The 13,910-nt window shown below is 38.7% G+C and overlaps 1 protein-coding gene and 1 long non-coding RNA gene across 6 annotated transcripts in view; one reads left to right on the plus strand and one right to left on the minus strand.

Moving 5' to 3' along the window:
- LOC118012472 overlaps positions 1-13,910 on the plus strand; it is a 157,667-nt gene that overhangs the window by 90,743 nt on the left and 53,014 nt on the right. The window contains exon 2 of the long non-coding RNA XR_004679717.1: positions 4,163-4,250. This is a non-coding gene — a long non-coding RNA (uncharacterized LOC118012472). The remainder of the gene's footprint in view (positions 1-4,162; positions 4,251-13,910) is intronic.
- The window catches only part of LOC118012471, a 275,259-nt gene that overhangs the window by 33,140 nt on the left and 228,209 nt on the right, over positions 1-13,910 (minus strand). For 2 of the 5 annotated variants that reach the window (XM_035008082.1, XM_035008087.1), the window contains one exon: positions 11,710-12,439. The exons of 2 other annotated variants lie outside the window; for them this stretch is intronic. In XM_035008082.1, coding sequence (XP_034863973.1) covers positions 12,363-12,439 — 77 coding nt within the window. In that variant the 3' untranslated portion in view covers positions 11,710-12,362. Of the gene's footprint in view, positions 1-11,709; positions 12,440-13,910 lie in introns of those variants that run through there. One more of the 5 variants, XM_035008085.1, reaches the window with a different exon arrangement.

A 13,910-nucleotide genomic window follows, 5' to 3' on the forward strand; every position in this document is an offset into this window, starting at 1 on the left:
TAGGTGATGGGATTAAGAGGTAGAAACTTTCAGTTCTAAAATGAGTAAGTCATGGAAATGAAAAATACAGCATAGGGAATAGAGTCAATAATGTTGCAATAGTGTTGTATGCTGACAGATGGGACTCACACTACGGTGATCATTAGTAATGTACAGAATTGTCAAATCACTGTATTATACATCTGAAATGAATATAACATTGTAGGTCAATTATATGTGAATAAAAAATAAAAAATGCACCCGGACTTCAGCAATTTCTTCAGCATTTCCAGGGGTTTTGTTTGTTTTTGTTTTTAATTCTAGTTTTAAAGTGAAATTATAGTTGATCATTTGTTTTATACACATGTGCATATATATAATTTTATGTTTGACTTTGGGGTATTTTTATTTTTTGTTTGTTTGCTTTGAGTTTATTATAGTAAGATGTGTATCTTTTTAAACAAATAATAGAGACATTTTATATATAAAAATATTTTGCAGGGTTTTTGTTTTGCCCTACTCGTTTTTCTAAATACTATTTGCATCACATTTAGATGATTGGAAAGTATGTTGGATATCATCTTTAAACTCCGATCAAGAAATTGTCATGAAAAGGGTCAAGATATAGCAAAACCTTTCGGGTACTGCCCAAAAAAACAGTATCAGGGATGCTATGGTAATTACACAGATTCCAGGTGAAGGCTGTTGTTACACACAGACAAATTGGACACTTCCAGGACAATAAGGGATTGATAAAAATCATGTTTCAGGGCACTGGAGAGAACAAAATGCCTTGGAATTTCAAGAATGTTCTAAAAATAAACTTTGAGCAATTACAAAAATCTGGAAAATCTGCAAACACTGGGGAATGACCCCTTTCTAAACCAGCAATAGAATCAGCAATTTCTCAAAAACATACCAAGTGGAGAAATTCAGATGGGTCCAAACTAGATATTGTTCTCTCATCCACACCTGAGGAGAAATTGGTGACACCACTGTAAGTTATTCAGTTGTAGTCGTTTATAGTTTAATTCATACATAGGGTAATCCAACCATATCCATTGTGTAAACTTAGTTTGCCTTAGCTCATCATTTTATTGATTTGATGCAGTTAAAGAACTTCGACTTGCTCTGAATTAAAGAACCACATCACATGTTTTAATAAATTAACTCAAGCAACACATACCCAGTCAACACTGAGTATGTGGTAGGGATTTTGCTAGGTGCTAGGGTTACAACATTGAAGCTAGTTCCTACCTTGGGGAGTTTAGAACCCAGTGGAGAAGAGGACCAAACAGGCCAGTCTAATGCAGGGTGCTGCTCCCTCTTACTTTTGCAGTCAAAATGTTGGCCCCACTCATTAGCAAAACTGGAAAAGAATGTTTCCAGAGTTCTGGCTTTCACGAGGCCCATTTACAAGCAGGTTTTTTTAGATGTTCCTCACACACTTTAGTTCTTTTCCAGCAAAAGCAGATGCCTCTAATCTGACCCATATACCTAAAATCTCACCTCGTTCTCTTTGTGATTATAACCCCCTTTCTGTACATGACTGATGAAGATTAAGGTTTGACACATATTCAGAAAGTGTAAGCTCAGATTCCATGTTTAGCTTCAATCACATTATCACCTTTAACCAACTAGAAAAAGTACAGAGAAAATAGCCATGTATCGTAATGTGACATCAACCCATCTTTTTAACCCTTCCCCATGCATTTCACAGATGTTTCCTGAATCCTACTAGGGGGTAGGCACTGTCACCTGTGTGAGCCCTTTAGCCAAACTTAATCCCTCAGTTTTCCCACACTCATCCTTCAATCTTCTCTACTCTGAAATCTTGCTCTTGTCTCCCTCTCACCTGGGAATGTCCTTTTCTTGGCTTCTGAAATATCTCATTCCTGCTCACTCTTCACAGCCCAGTTTAGGTTCCAGACTTTGAAAGCATCCTCTCATCATTTCAAGCCATCTTACTTTCTAATCTTTTACAGAAATAGTTGCCTCTAGAACTAACTTGATACTTTGTAGGTCATGTTCAGTATTTCCAGGAAGCTTTCATTATGTTGGCTTTCCTCAAACTGAAATTCTGAAAGTTGGGGGCTTTGTTTTATTTGTGGTATCCTTTGCATTTTCTATCCCAGAACACTGCTCCTGGCACGTATTTAATAAAGCTCAGTGAGCCTTTTGCTTGACTGTCACTTTCTCATTCCCCCATGTTCTCTTCTGGTAGTGCTCCATTCTGTATGGTGAAAGCCACTAGGACCTCCCTGAATTCTGCATTAAGGTACAGAGAGGCTGAATAAAGCAGGTTGTTCTTGGTACACATTTCTGCCTCCACAGGTAGCCCCTACTGTGGTAGACTGAGAAAAATAAGACTGCAGGAATCACTGTCACGCACTGACATACAGCATCGGTAAATGCAGCTCAGGAGATGATAAACTAATGGAATGAGAGAGGGAAACTTGAATGGAACATTTAGACCAGAAAAATAAAACCGATCTCAAGATTTTTCACATTTTAGGTTTCATATTTCCCAAACACATATGCCAAGTTCTGCCTACATTTCCCCTGGCACTCCATTTCTTCAAGTAGTTTTTTTTTTTTATTATGTTAATCACCATACATTCCATCATTAGTTTTTGATGTAGTGTTCCAGGATTCATTGTTTGTGTAGAACACCCAGTGCTCCATTCAGTACATTTCCTCTTTAATACCCATCACCAGGCTAACCCATCCCCCCACCCCTCTCCCCCTAGAACCCTCAGTTTGTTTCTTAGAATCCATAGTCTCTCATGGTTCGTCTCCCCCTCCGATTTCCCCCCCTTCATTCTTCCCCTCCTGCTATCTTTTTTTTTTTTTTTTTTTAACATATAATGTATTATTTGTTTCAGACTTCAAGTAGTTTGTTAAAACACTCAGCGGGTCTCCATGAGAAATATAAGTGTATGAAAATGTAGGGTTGTGAAAGGTAGATTGAGTGTGTGTGTGGGGGGGGTACGGCAATGGCAAAAACAGCCCTAACACAGATGAGTTCCCACACCATGTGTCGAGAGAGAGAGAGAGAAAGAGAGACTCCCTTTCCCACTCTTGAGGGGTATGTAGCCATTTGCGAACACCCAAGACCCAATCATGACTACCAAAGACCCGTGCGGTGTCATCCCATTGCTGGTGGCCAGGAGCCAGCACTGTCATCACTTGGTTTTGTGCTGCTTAGGGCAGAAAATCTGATTGTTCAGCAACATGCAATCAGCTTAAAACAAATCTGGAAGATGTTACCCAAAGACGAGATGATATCCAGGCCCTGGAATTTTGTGCAAAGAAAATGAAGGGTTTGCCTTAAGATAAGAACTGTATCTGAGGCAAGAAATTTGAAACCTTGGGACAAGATTCAAGTCAATGAGTTTAATAGTAAGTCTTTAAGAAACTGGGATTACAACCCAAACAGGCCAGGCAGGTCCTGCAGAGCAGTGAGAGAAGCCAGGGTCCAATTTCTAGAACTAAAATCCTCTCTGTCTTCTATGACTAGATACCACTTATATTCTTCAAAGAAGGTACACTCCCAAGAGAAGTGGAATTACATTTAAACACCGAGATGATGGAAGTCTTAAGAGCTGAACTGAGTCATGATTTAACTACTTATCATATAGCCTCTAAACTTGAATATGTCATTCTGTCTCCATTAACCTTTTTCCCCCTTTATTGGAAAAAATAGGGGTAGCAGTACTAGCTTTAGTAGTATTTGGGTACAAATCTCCTTTTCTTCCTTCCACATTCATTCCCCCACCAATCCTGGTGTGCTAATGTAGCAGAAGTGGGATTTATAATATTATGTGTGGTTACAGAAGGAAACAAGACTCTTAACATAAAAAAGCTGCAGCAAATATATTATTAAAAGGTTACTCTACAGGGACACCTGGGTGGCTAAGTCCTTAAGCGTCTGCCTTCGACTCAGGTCATGATCCCAGGGTCCTGGGATGGAGCCCCGCATCAGGCTCCCTGCTCAGCGGGAAGCCTGCTTCTCCCTCTCCCACCCCCCCTGCTTGTGTTCCTGCTCTCGCTGTTTCTCTGTCAAATAAATAAATAAAATCTTTTTTTTTTTTTAAAGGTTACTCTACAAAATGCTCTCTGAGAAAGTTCACCCTAAGCCCTTTCTAGTCAATGCCCTGATCCTTTTTTTCTCCACCTTCAGGGGCTAAAGTATGGCCTGCAGCCTTAATGACTGCCAAGGACACAAGAATGGGAGTAGTAGGAGGGTGAGCATGAGTGAGTCTTGAAAGGTGAGTGAAAATAGCCAATGCTATTGAGTGCTTACTATTTGCTAGATACCATTTTAAGTACTACATGTATATTATTTTATTTAATCCCTATAACAAACCCTTGGGAAAGGCACTCCTAATACCCATTTTACAGATGAGGAAAGTCAGGTAGGGGGAGGTTAAGTAATGGAGTTACATGAAGTAGGTGGTAAAGCTAAATATCTGAGGTCTGAACTGAGACCATGCTCTTTTCCATTAAACTTTACTGTGTAAGTGTGGAATTGCCCAGGCAAAGAGGGAGAGGAAGGTTGTTTGGGATAGGAGTCACATGAGTAAAGGTGTAAAGGTGTGAAATAGGATTGGTGCTGAGAGCTCTAGAAAATTCAGAAAGTATATAGGAGAAATTGTGAAGAAGTCAGTCATAACCAAGTCCAGAAATGTTAGGATTTGCTGATTTATGAATAGATGGATCAGCTTGTAATATTAACAGATGTGCTTTCCCTGGTATCCCCTGGAATCAATGACCTTTCCCTTGTCTGCTGGGCTAGGAGGCATTAGTTGTGCCAAGAGAGGGTTGATAAATCAGAACAGAAAATATCAGTTTGAAAAGGGCTTTGGGATACTGGAGAATATCAGATTATCGTGTTTGTGAACACTAAAGAATTGTGCAATAAAATTTTGACCAGAAAGACTTGGACTGATTCCTAATATGTAAGAGCAGTTCTCCTCTGATAATAATAATAATAATAATAATAATAATAATAATAATAATAATAAAATATTCTACAGGTTGAGGAAAGGCAGAGAGGAAGGTAGGGATAATATAAACTTTGCATTAGGGTTGGGATGTCAGAGAAAGATGAATGTGCCTCAAAACTGAAACAAAGTCCAGGGAGCCAGAAAGATCCAGAGTTCCCCATTACCCAGTATAGTAAAGGGGCAGTAGCATAGAAATGGCGTCACGGAACATCTAGGTAGAAAGATCTTGGCTGCAGCAAGTTTCCAGGAATCCCATAGTGGAAGCAGGTAAAGGTTGTCCACAAGCCAGAGAAGAGCTCAATATCTCTTGCTAGAGAGCTGTCCTGGAGAGGCATGGTTGCAAATAAGGAGAAAAGAGCAACATGCATGTGCTGAGGACCAGAGTTCACATTAGTGATCTAAGTCTCAAATAATGTCACTGTGATTGGATGCAGACAACCTGGACTAGCTTCCTCTTGCCCCATCCATCTCTTACCATATTGTTTTAATACTAGGTATTCCTTTCTCAAGAATTGAGTTTAGGGGGGGCACTTGGGTGGCTTAGTCGGTTGAGCATCCAACTTGATTTCAGCTCAGGTCATGATCTCAGGGTCCTGGGATAGAGCCCAGTGTAGGGGTCCACACTGAGCATGGAGTCTTGAGATTCTCCTTCCCTCTGTTCTCACACCACCACCCCTGCACACATTGCATGCACATGCTCACTCTCACTCACTCTCTGATGAAATAAATAAAACCTTAGAAAAAATGAGTTTGGAGATGGGGAACTTTATTCAGTAAGAATTTAATTTGCAATACATAGTGAAAGGAAACTCAAAAGAGAAAAATTCAGTTTTTCTATAAAAAATTAAATTCCTTATACACCTCAATTTGTGACTTGGCATTCATGCTTACTATACACCAAAGTTTTACTTTTCATTGATATAGATACAGATATAATCTGCAATGTATAAGCAAATTGAAGGAATTACAGTCAGAGATGGATTTCAAAGAAAGCAATCAACTGGGAAAGGACAGATGATTCGAGAATAGAAAGAAGCAGTGAGCCAGACTGGTGTGGGGAGTAGAACCAACTCCAACTTGATGAGCAGGTATTTCTCAGAAATGGACTAGATAGCAATTTTACATTGATTTAATTAATTTTTTAAAAATGTGCTTATTTCTTTGTCACCCTCTCTGTGTAGGAAAGCAAAAGGACACTCTTTTCTTTCCATTTGTAGACTTCTCATCCCCTGTATGAATTTGCTCCAGACAATTATTCCAGCCCTTTCTTGAACTGGTCCTGCCTATCCTATCCTTGGGATGCCTTAAATATTTATATCCTCATTCGTCAACTGACCCCTAACAATTCAGGATGGGGCATTTTATCTTTATTTTTTTTAAGATTTATTTATTAGAGAGAGAAAGAAAGAGAAGAAGAAGAGAGAGGATGCACATGTGAGAGCCTGGAGTGGGTGAGGGACAGGGGGAAAGGGAGAGAATCTCAAGCAGACTCTGCACTGAGCATGGAGCCTGACCCAGGCCTTGATCTCATGACCCTGAGATCATGACCTGAGCCTAAATCAAGAATCAGTCGCTCAACTGACTGAGCCCTGAGGATGGGGCATTTTATTTTTTGCATTTCTGCTAAATTCCTTGCAAAACTACCTCACCCAGTACTGTAAAACCTTGATGCTATAATTCAGTTTTATAATACACTTCTATGAAGTTTTCGATTATATTGACTTCATTTAAGTTTTTCCAAACTTAAAGATATGAAGCCCGTAGTTAGATTTGCTTCTGAATTACAACAATATACCGAGGACTCCAGTTTAATTTGAATCATTTTAAGCAACCATAACTTTGGGCAGCTCTGGATTTTCTTTATCTCACCTTTTCATCTTAATATATACCAACATATAATAGCACTTTCCAATGATCTTTTTTTAAAGATATTTATTTGAGAGAGAGAGAGAGAGAGAGAGAGAGAGCATGAGCAGAGGGAGAGGGAGAGGGAGAATCTCAAGCAGACTCCGTGCTGAGCATGGAGCCTAATGCTCAGCTTGATCTCAAAATCCTGAGATCATGACCTGAGCCAAAATCAGGAGACGAATGCTTAACCGACTGAGCCACCCAGGTGCACCACTTCCCAATGATCTTAAACACCTTTATATAATCCTTAATTTCTCACCTCAAACTTCATTTTTATTATACCCAAATACTTTTAGCAGTATTTGAATAATTATTTCTTTTCTTTTTCTGTAGTATGTGTCCTCTTATGACGTTGCTATGAAGGGCATTTAAGCTCCTCGTCTAAACTCAATTTTCTCATCTACAAATACAAATATTAAGAAAAATTATTTAGCTAATACTTGCATGGCACTTGCAGTGTGCTGGGTTCTGTTCTAAGCACTTTGCAAATATTCGTTTAGTTCATCTTCATAAGATCTCAAGGAGTAGATACTTCTCAAATCCCTACTCTATGAAGAAACTATGGCACAAAGAGGTCAATTTATCCGAGGACACACAGCTACTAAATTGTGAACTAGGGGTTAAGCCCCTGGCACCTGACCGTTACACAATGCTGCTTCTTCATTTAAGAAAAGCTTAGACTCTATCTGCATGTACAAGGTAAACAGAGTTTCTGCTCTTAAGGCACTGACAATGTCGGTACTAAAGTACTAAGGGTACTGACAATTTAGTACAGACGCTTACACTCAAATGATCAATAATACTCCCCTGCTTCAAACAACTATTGAGGATCTGCCTTCAAAGCATTGACCATACATCTGGCAGATGTTGAGCCTTATTAAATGTGGATTATAATTATACCCTAAAGACACTCTAATAGGCTTGCTAACCATTGGTTAGTCCACAGGAAACCTATCGCTGGTCATATCAGCTCATGAGCACATACCAGGTGTCTCAAAGGAGTCTGGCACTAAAGAAAACTAGGATATGAATTTGTCTTTGCCAACTGCTCCATCTTTCAATATCAATACAGGGATGTACCTACCCTTTGGACACCTCAGACAAGCACAAAGAATTACCTTAAACTTGTGCTCTGAGTGAAACTTGCCACTTAAAATAGTAATTTACATTTGCATCGTGCCCAACTACTCTCCAGTCCAGGCTTTCCGACACCCAAGGTGAATTTCTGCTAGTTAAAACCAACAATTGGAAAGCAGAAGGTAACAGGCTGGGATTACCTCAAGGAGTTTTGCATCTCTATAGAGAGTGGCATGGACATTCCCAGTTAAGAAATGAGCAGAAGACATGAACAGACACTTTTCCAAAAAAAAGACATCCAGGTGGCTAATAGATACATGAGAAGATGCTCAACATCAATCAGGGAAATACAAATCAAAACCACGATAAGATACCATCTCACACCTGTCAGAATGGCTAAAATTAACAACACCCAAGAAACAACAGGTGTTGGTGAGGATGCAGAGAAAGGGGAACCCTCTCGCATTGTTGGTGGGACTGCAAACTGGTGCAGCCACTCTGGTGAAGAGTATGGAGGTTCCTCAAAATGTTAAAAATAGAACAACCCTATGATCCAGCAATTACACTACTAAGTATTTACCCAAAAGATATAAAAATACAGATTCAAAGGGATACATGCACCCCAATGTTGATAGCAGTCTTATCAATAATAGCCAAACTATGGAGAAAATCCAAGTCTTCATTAAGTGATGAATAGATAAAAATGTGGTGTATACACACACACACACACACACACAGGAATATTACTCAGCCATCAAAAAGAATGAATGCCGCTTGCAATAACATGGATGGAGCTAGAGTGTATTATTATGTATTATTATGCTAAGTGAAATAAGTCAGAGAAAGACAAATACCATATGATGTCACTCATATGTAGGGTTTAAGAAAGAAAACAGATGAACATATGGAAAGGGGGAAAAGAAAAAAAGGAGAGAGGAAAACAAGCCATAAGAGACTCTTCATGACAGAGAACAAACTGAGGGTTGCTGGAGGAAGGAGGGCTAGATGGGTGATGGGTATTAAGGAGGGCACTTGAGATCAGCTCTGGGTGTTATTTGTAAGTGATGAATCACTGAATTCTACTCCAGAAACCAATATTGCACTCTATGTTAACTAATAAAATTTAAATTAAATGAAAATAAAATAAATAAAACAACAGCTCAGTTGTCAAAACAACAACAACAAAAGAATCTTCCTACACATTTTATTTCTTTGTAAAGCCCTGGATAATAAATAATTATAATGGCTCACAAAGTTTAGGGGATTATATGTATTAGGCATAGTTCTGTAAACTTCACATTTTCCTTCTCAAAACAATCCTTGGAAGCAGATGATATCAGTACTCTATTTTTGAGATGTGAAATGTGAAATTGAGGCTGGGAGGTTAAGTAATTTTCTCAAAATCCACATACCTGCTTAGGACTGAATGCATATTATTTCATAAAGCAAGTTTGGTTATCTATTGCTTCACAGAAAATTTCCACATAACTTAGCAGCTTAAAATAACCATTTTATTTTACTCACAAATCGATGGGTCTGGAACATGGAAAGGGCTTGGCTGGGTTCATCTCTGATCCGTGTGGCGTCATAGGGAGCAGCATGGGCTAATGAATCTACTTTCAGCATGGCTTCTTCCTTCACATATCTGTTGCCTCAGTGCACCTGACCGTGTCTCATGATCCAGAGCCTCCCAACGTAGCTTAGGCTTTTCACCGCACAGTGGGTTGAAGAGTCTCATTTCTAACATTGAAGCTGACTTTTAAGAGCAAGTATTCCCAGAGAAAAGAGCAGAAACTAACATTCCTCTTTAATGTAGGCTGGGAACTTTTACCTTATCTTAATGGTCAAAGCAGTCCAAGGCTACCTAACTTTACAAAGAGGGGAAATGGGCCCCACTCTCCATGGGAGGAGTGCCAAAGCATCTGCAGCTATGGTCAATCAATAAAGTGTCTGCAGCCTATTCAATCAATTAAGCATTTGCAGTCAGGTGGTGGCTTGGGCTGGAGGCCTTTGAGGCTCATTTGGGCAGGACAGCCAATTTGGCTCCCTCATAGCTACAACTGATGTTGGCAATTGGTTGAGAGCATGGATAAGGCTGTTGACCAGGGTGCCTACCCTACACATGATCCCACTATGTAGATCCTCAAGCATGGTGGCTGGATTCTTGGAGAAAGAGTCCTAACAGTTATCATTCCAGGAGACACAGCAGAAGCCGCAAAGTTCTGCCTCAGTCAGAGGTCAGGCGGTCATTAAGAGGAGCTGATTCACAAGGAGAGTAAACTCCACCTCTTGGTATGAGGTGGGGCACCAACTTCTACCATGGCTGCAAGGCCTTCTCATAAAGTGGTTGCTGTCTATCAGAGAGTGTGCTTTTTTTTTTTTTTTTTTACTAGTTACGCATTTCATGCAATGAAAGTTATGGTTTATTGTATTCACGAAGATGGAATGCCACTGACCGAGGGACCCTTAGCCCAGATGGACTGAACCATATGAAATATCTAATATTCAACCGGCTTTGACCAACAAAAATTGCAGTTTCATGATTCAATTTAAAATTTTAGATGTCCATCAGCATTGAGATGTATAGTAAAAAAAAAAAAAGCATTTTATATAAGTATTTAGCAGAATCAGAAAGAAAGCTTTGCTATCTTAACTTTTAGAGAAAAAAGGTCATTTTATGCTAGCTCCGAATTGCCAGACAAACATTTCTATCTTCTGCTTACTTATATCCTTTAGTCCAGATTCCTGAAGCCCTTCCTGGCATCAATTCTCTAAGTTTATGAGGCCAATGCTTATACTTGGTGAATACTCGTAAAGGCCTGCTCTCCAACCTTATCCCCATGGGAGGGAATAAGGTCAATTCACTGTGTCAGTAGCAATGAAAATGTTCTCCTTCATACCAAATCTTCTATTTTTCTTTGTGACTTTCCCAGTGTTGCTCCCAACATGAAGGACCTGTCTTACAATTTACTTCTAACAGAAAAGCTTTTCAATAATAGATTCCCCTGCGAAGCTCCCCACAGCTCTTAAAATGAGGGAAGGGAGCCAAACCTCAAAGCTCAAAGCTGACTACTTGCTGAGGTGGTATATTTTAGGAAGGAATTATTATGTGTCAATAACTCTCTTATAGTATGGTTTATATGGTACAAAACACTCAACAAATGTAAATTACTAACAGCGATGTGATTATGACTATAATTCTGTCTCCTTTGTCTTGCCATTACTTAGATAGTATTAATTGAAGCAAATATGTTTTCTCTCACACCTCAGAAATTTTAAATATTTCATGATATGTGGTTGAGACACCATAGTGTCTCCGGTCTCTAAGAGAACAAGTCTCATATCTTCTTGGTGAGGTTCTAAATCTTAACATAGGGAGTTTAGGGATTTTACTTGCTATTTGAAACCAACATTCTGATAATAACACTTCTGACTCCAGAAGACCAGGGTAGACAAAACTTGAAGTGGGAATTGGAGCAAAAGAGGTTGTCTCTCTCAGTGGTACCCTACAGCGGGTTACAAGAGGGTGTGAACTCATGATATGTAAGTAGAAAAGAAAGGCTGCTAACATCAGTTCTATCTTTAAGGAAGTCTGGGCTCTGCTTGGTGTTTGGGCTGAGATACAAAACAATTTCTCTATTTTCCCAAATAGTTCACCCCTCCTTAATTATAGCTCTCAGACGAATGTTTTGTTACCATCAGAAAGCAGGCAAAGCAGGAAGGAAATAATCAGGCATTTTCACTTAGAACATTGAATTTTAATACCGTTTTTCCTCTTGCTAACAGACCTTTCAATTTTACTTCTTACATGTTTTAAGTATGATCAATTTTACCTTTCAAGATATTATTCCTCATCCATAAAATTACACAAAAATTGCCATAAACAAGCTGACTGAAAAGGAACAATCGTTGTACATTAAAAAAAATAACCTTCATGTTTATAGAAATAATAAAGCCCATGCAGTACTTCTTTTAAAGATCTTGCTCTAAACAAACTGAATTATTCATGCATAGAATTGTACAGCATTAGAACACCTGTTTTCAATCATGCATAATGTAAAATCACTCATTACCTCACAAGAGCCTCTACATCTCCAGCAATCAAATGGCATTGAAACAGCAAAACAGGTGCCTGGCAGGTGGATCCAAGCAGATGTTTTTGGCTTGCATGCCTTTTCTTGTACAGGTGTGATAATCTTGTTTTCAACTGCATAATTGCTATTTAAATAGGTACTATTTGATTCTTATGTACTTTAATATTTATTTTTGCTTCTTCAATTCCTCTCTCTTTGCCACTGCCTGGGCTTGAGGTGGATTTGAAAGCTTTGGGGATCCTGTGAGGTGGAGAGATGCCAGCTGAAGGGGCCCGTTCCACTGTCTTTCACTGACTTACATGACGAAGGGATCTTCTGTTAAAAGTATGGTTTCTGAGTGAGCCCGTGGAGTTTCAGCAGCATGGCTAACTACTGAGCAGGAAAGAAAAAGTTACTTTCCCTTGTTAGGTATCAGCCAAAGTCATATTTAACCATTTCCACTATGCATACCGTGAATTTTAAATGAAGTCAATGCAAATCCATGAGTGCAAATCAGAAAGAGAACATCTTTCTTCAGCTGCCGATACACAATTTATTGAACTTCTACAAAGATAGCTCTGTGTGTATCTTCCTTGTGAGGCGTCAAATTCATTTGCTTAAGCATGTTTTAGTAAAACATCTTTAAGTCTCAGCTGAAAATAGGGTTTTCACTTTGTACTAGATTTATCCAATATAAATCCATTCAAGCAGAGTAAGTAATGCATCTTTCAACAGGGGGTGTTGCAAGCACCTTATTTCCCTGTTTGTTTAGTTCTTCCTTTAAAAAAAATGATCAACAAATTTATCAGCGAAAGGTGCCGTATTGAAAGATGCAAAGACAGGCAACTTTATTTTTGATAACAGGTGCAGCATGAATTTGTGTGGTGTTCCATCCTTGCTGTCATTCTCTGCAAATCTTTGTGCCTGGTTTTCATGGGTTTACAGTGAGTTAGGCTGCCAGAGTGGAATTACAAGTCAACTCTGCTGACATAGTTGGAGGTTTGGGCACGCATATATCTCAAAAACTAAAGTCACCATCATGCCAGGCAAGTGAACACATGGACCATACCAAGAGCAAAATATGGCTTTGACACGTTACATTATACCACTGGTATTTTGGATAAGCTATGAAAAATATCCAAATATTTCTATGTAAAGAGAGGAATGTTTGCAGTCGTCCATATATTGTATCAATCCCATTACAGTCTCTAACTATCTGAATACATGGGATCATTCATGAAGACCAAACACCCAGAGATGGCCACCTTTCTTTTCCCTGTTCCTCAAATGGTTTGGCTCTATGTAGACATGGCCCTGATATTAGTTATCTATGTAATGCCCTTTCAAACAAATAAGATTGTAGAGATATATAAGATTGTAGCTATTTTACCACCTGAAGTGTTAGAATTACTTGAGCTAATTTAATGGATTTTTAAAGTCAGATCAGAAAGTTAACCCACAGGTCTTATATTTTCACCTAAGGACTGGTAACTTGCTATATGGATGATCATAACTTTCTCTTGCGGTTGATCTCTAGCATAAATAAAATGAAAATAAAATGTCTGTTGCAGCATATAATAAGCTTATAGATCCAAGTCTTTCATATCTCTTATATTTATTCTGCTTATATACTAGTTATTGATATTTTATTACTATAAATTATTTTAACTATCAGTTCCCCATGAATTAAAATCTGATTCCATGAACTAATCATCATCATCATAATCAATCACAATCACTATTAGCACACCATTACCACCATTTATTGAACACCTTTTGTGGGCCAAACATGATATTAAAAACTTTACATGCATTATTTAAACACTATGCTATATTGTACATAATATGTACATTGTTATCTTTC

The sequence above is a fragment of the Mirounga leonina genome, unplaced genomic scaffold (assembly GCF_011800145.1).
Source record: "Mirounga leonina isolate KUSES-001 unplaced genomic scaffold, KU_Mleo_1.0 Mir_151, whole genome shotgun sequence".
Lineage (NCBI taxonomy): Eukaryota > Metazoa > Chordata > Mammalia > Carnivora > Phocidae > Mirounga > Mirounga leonina.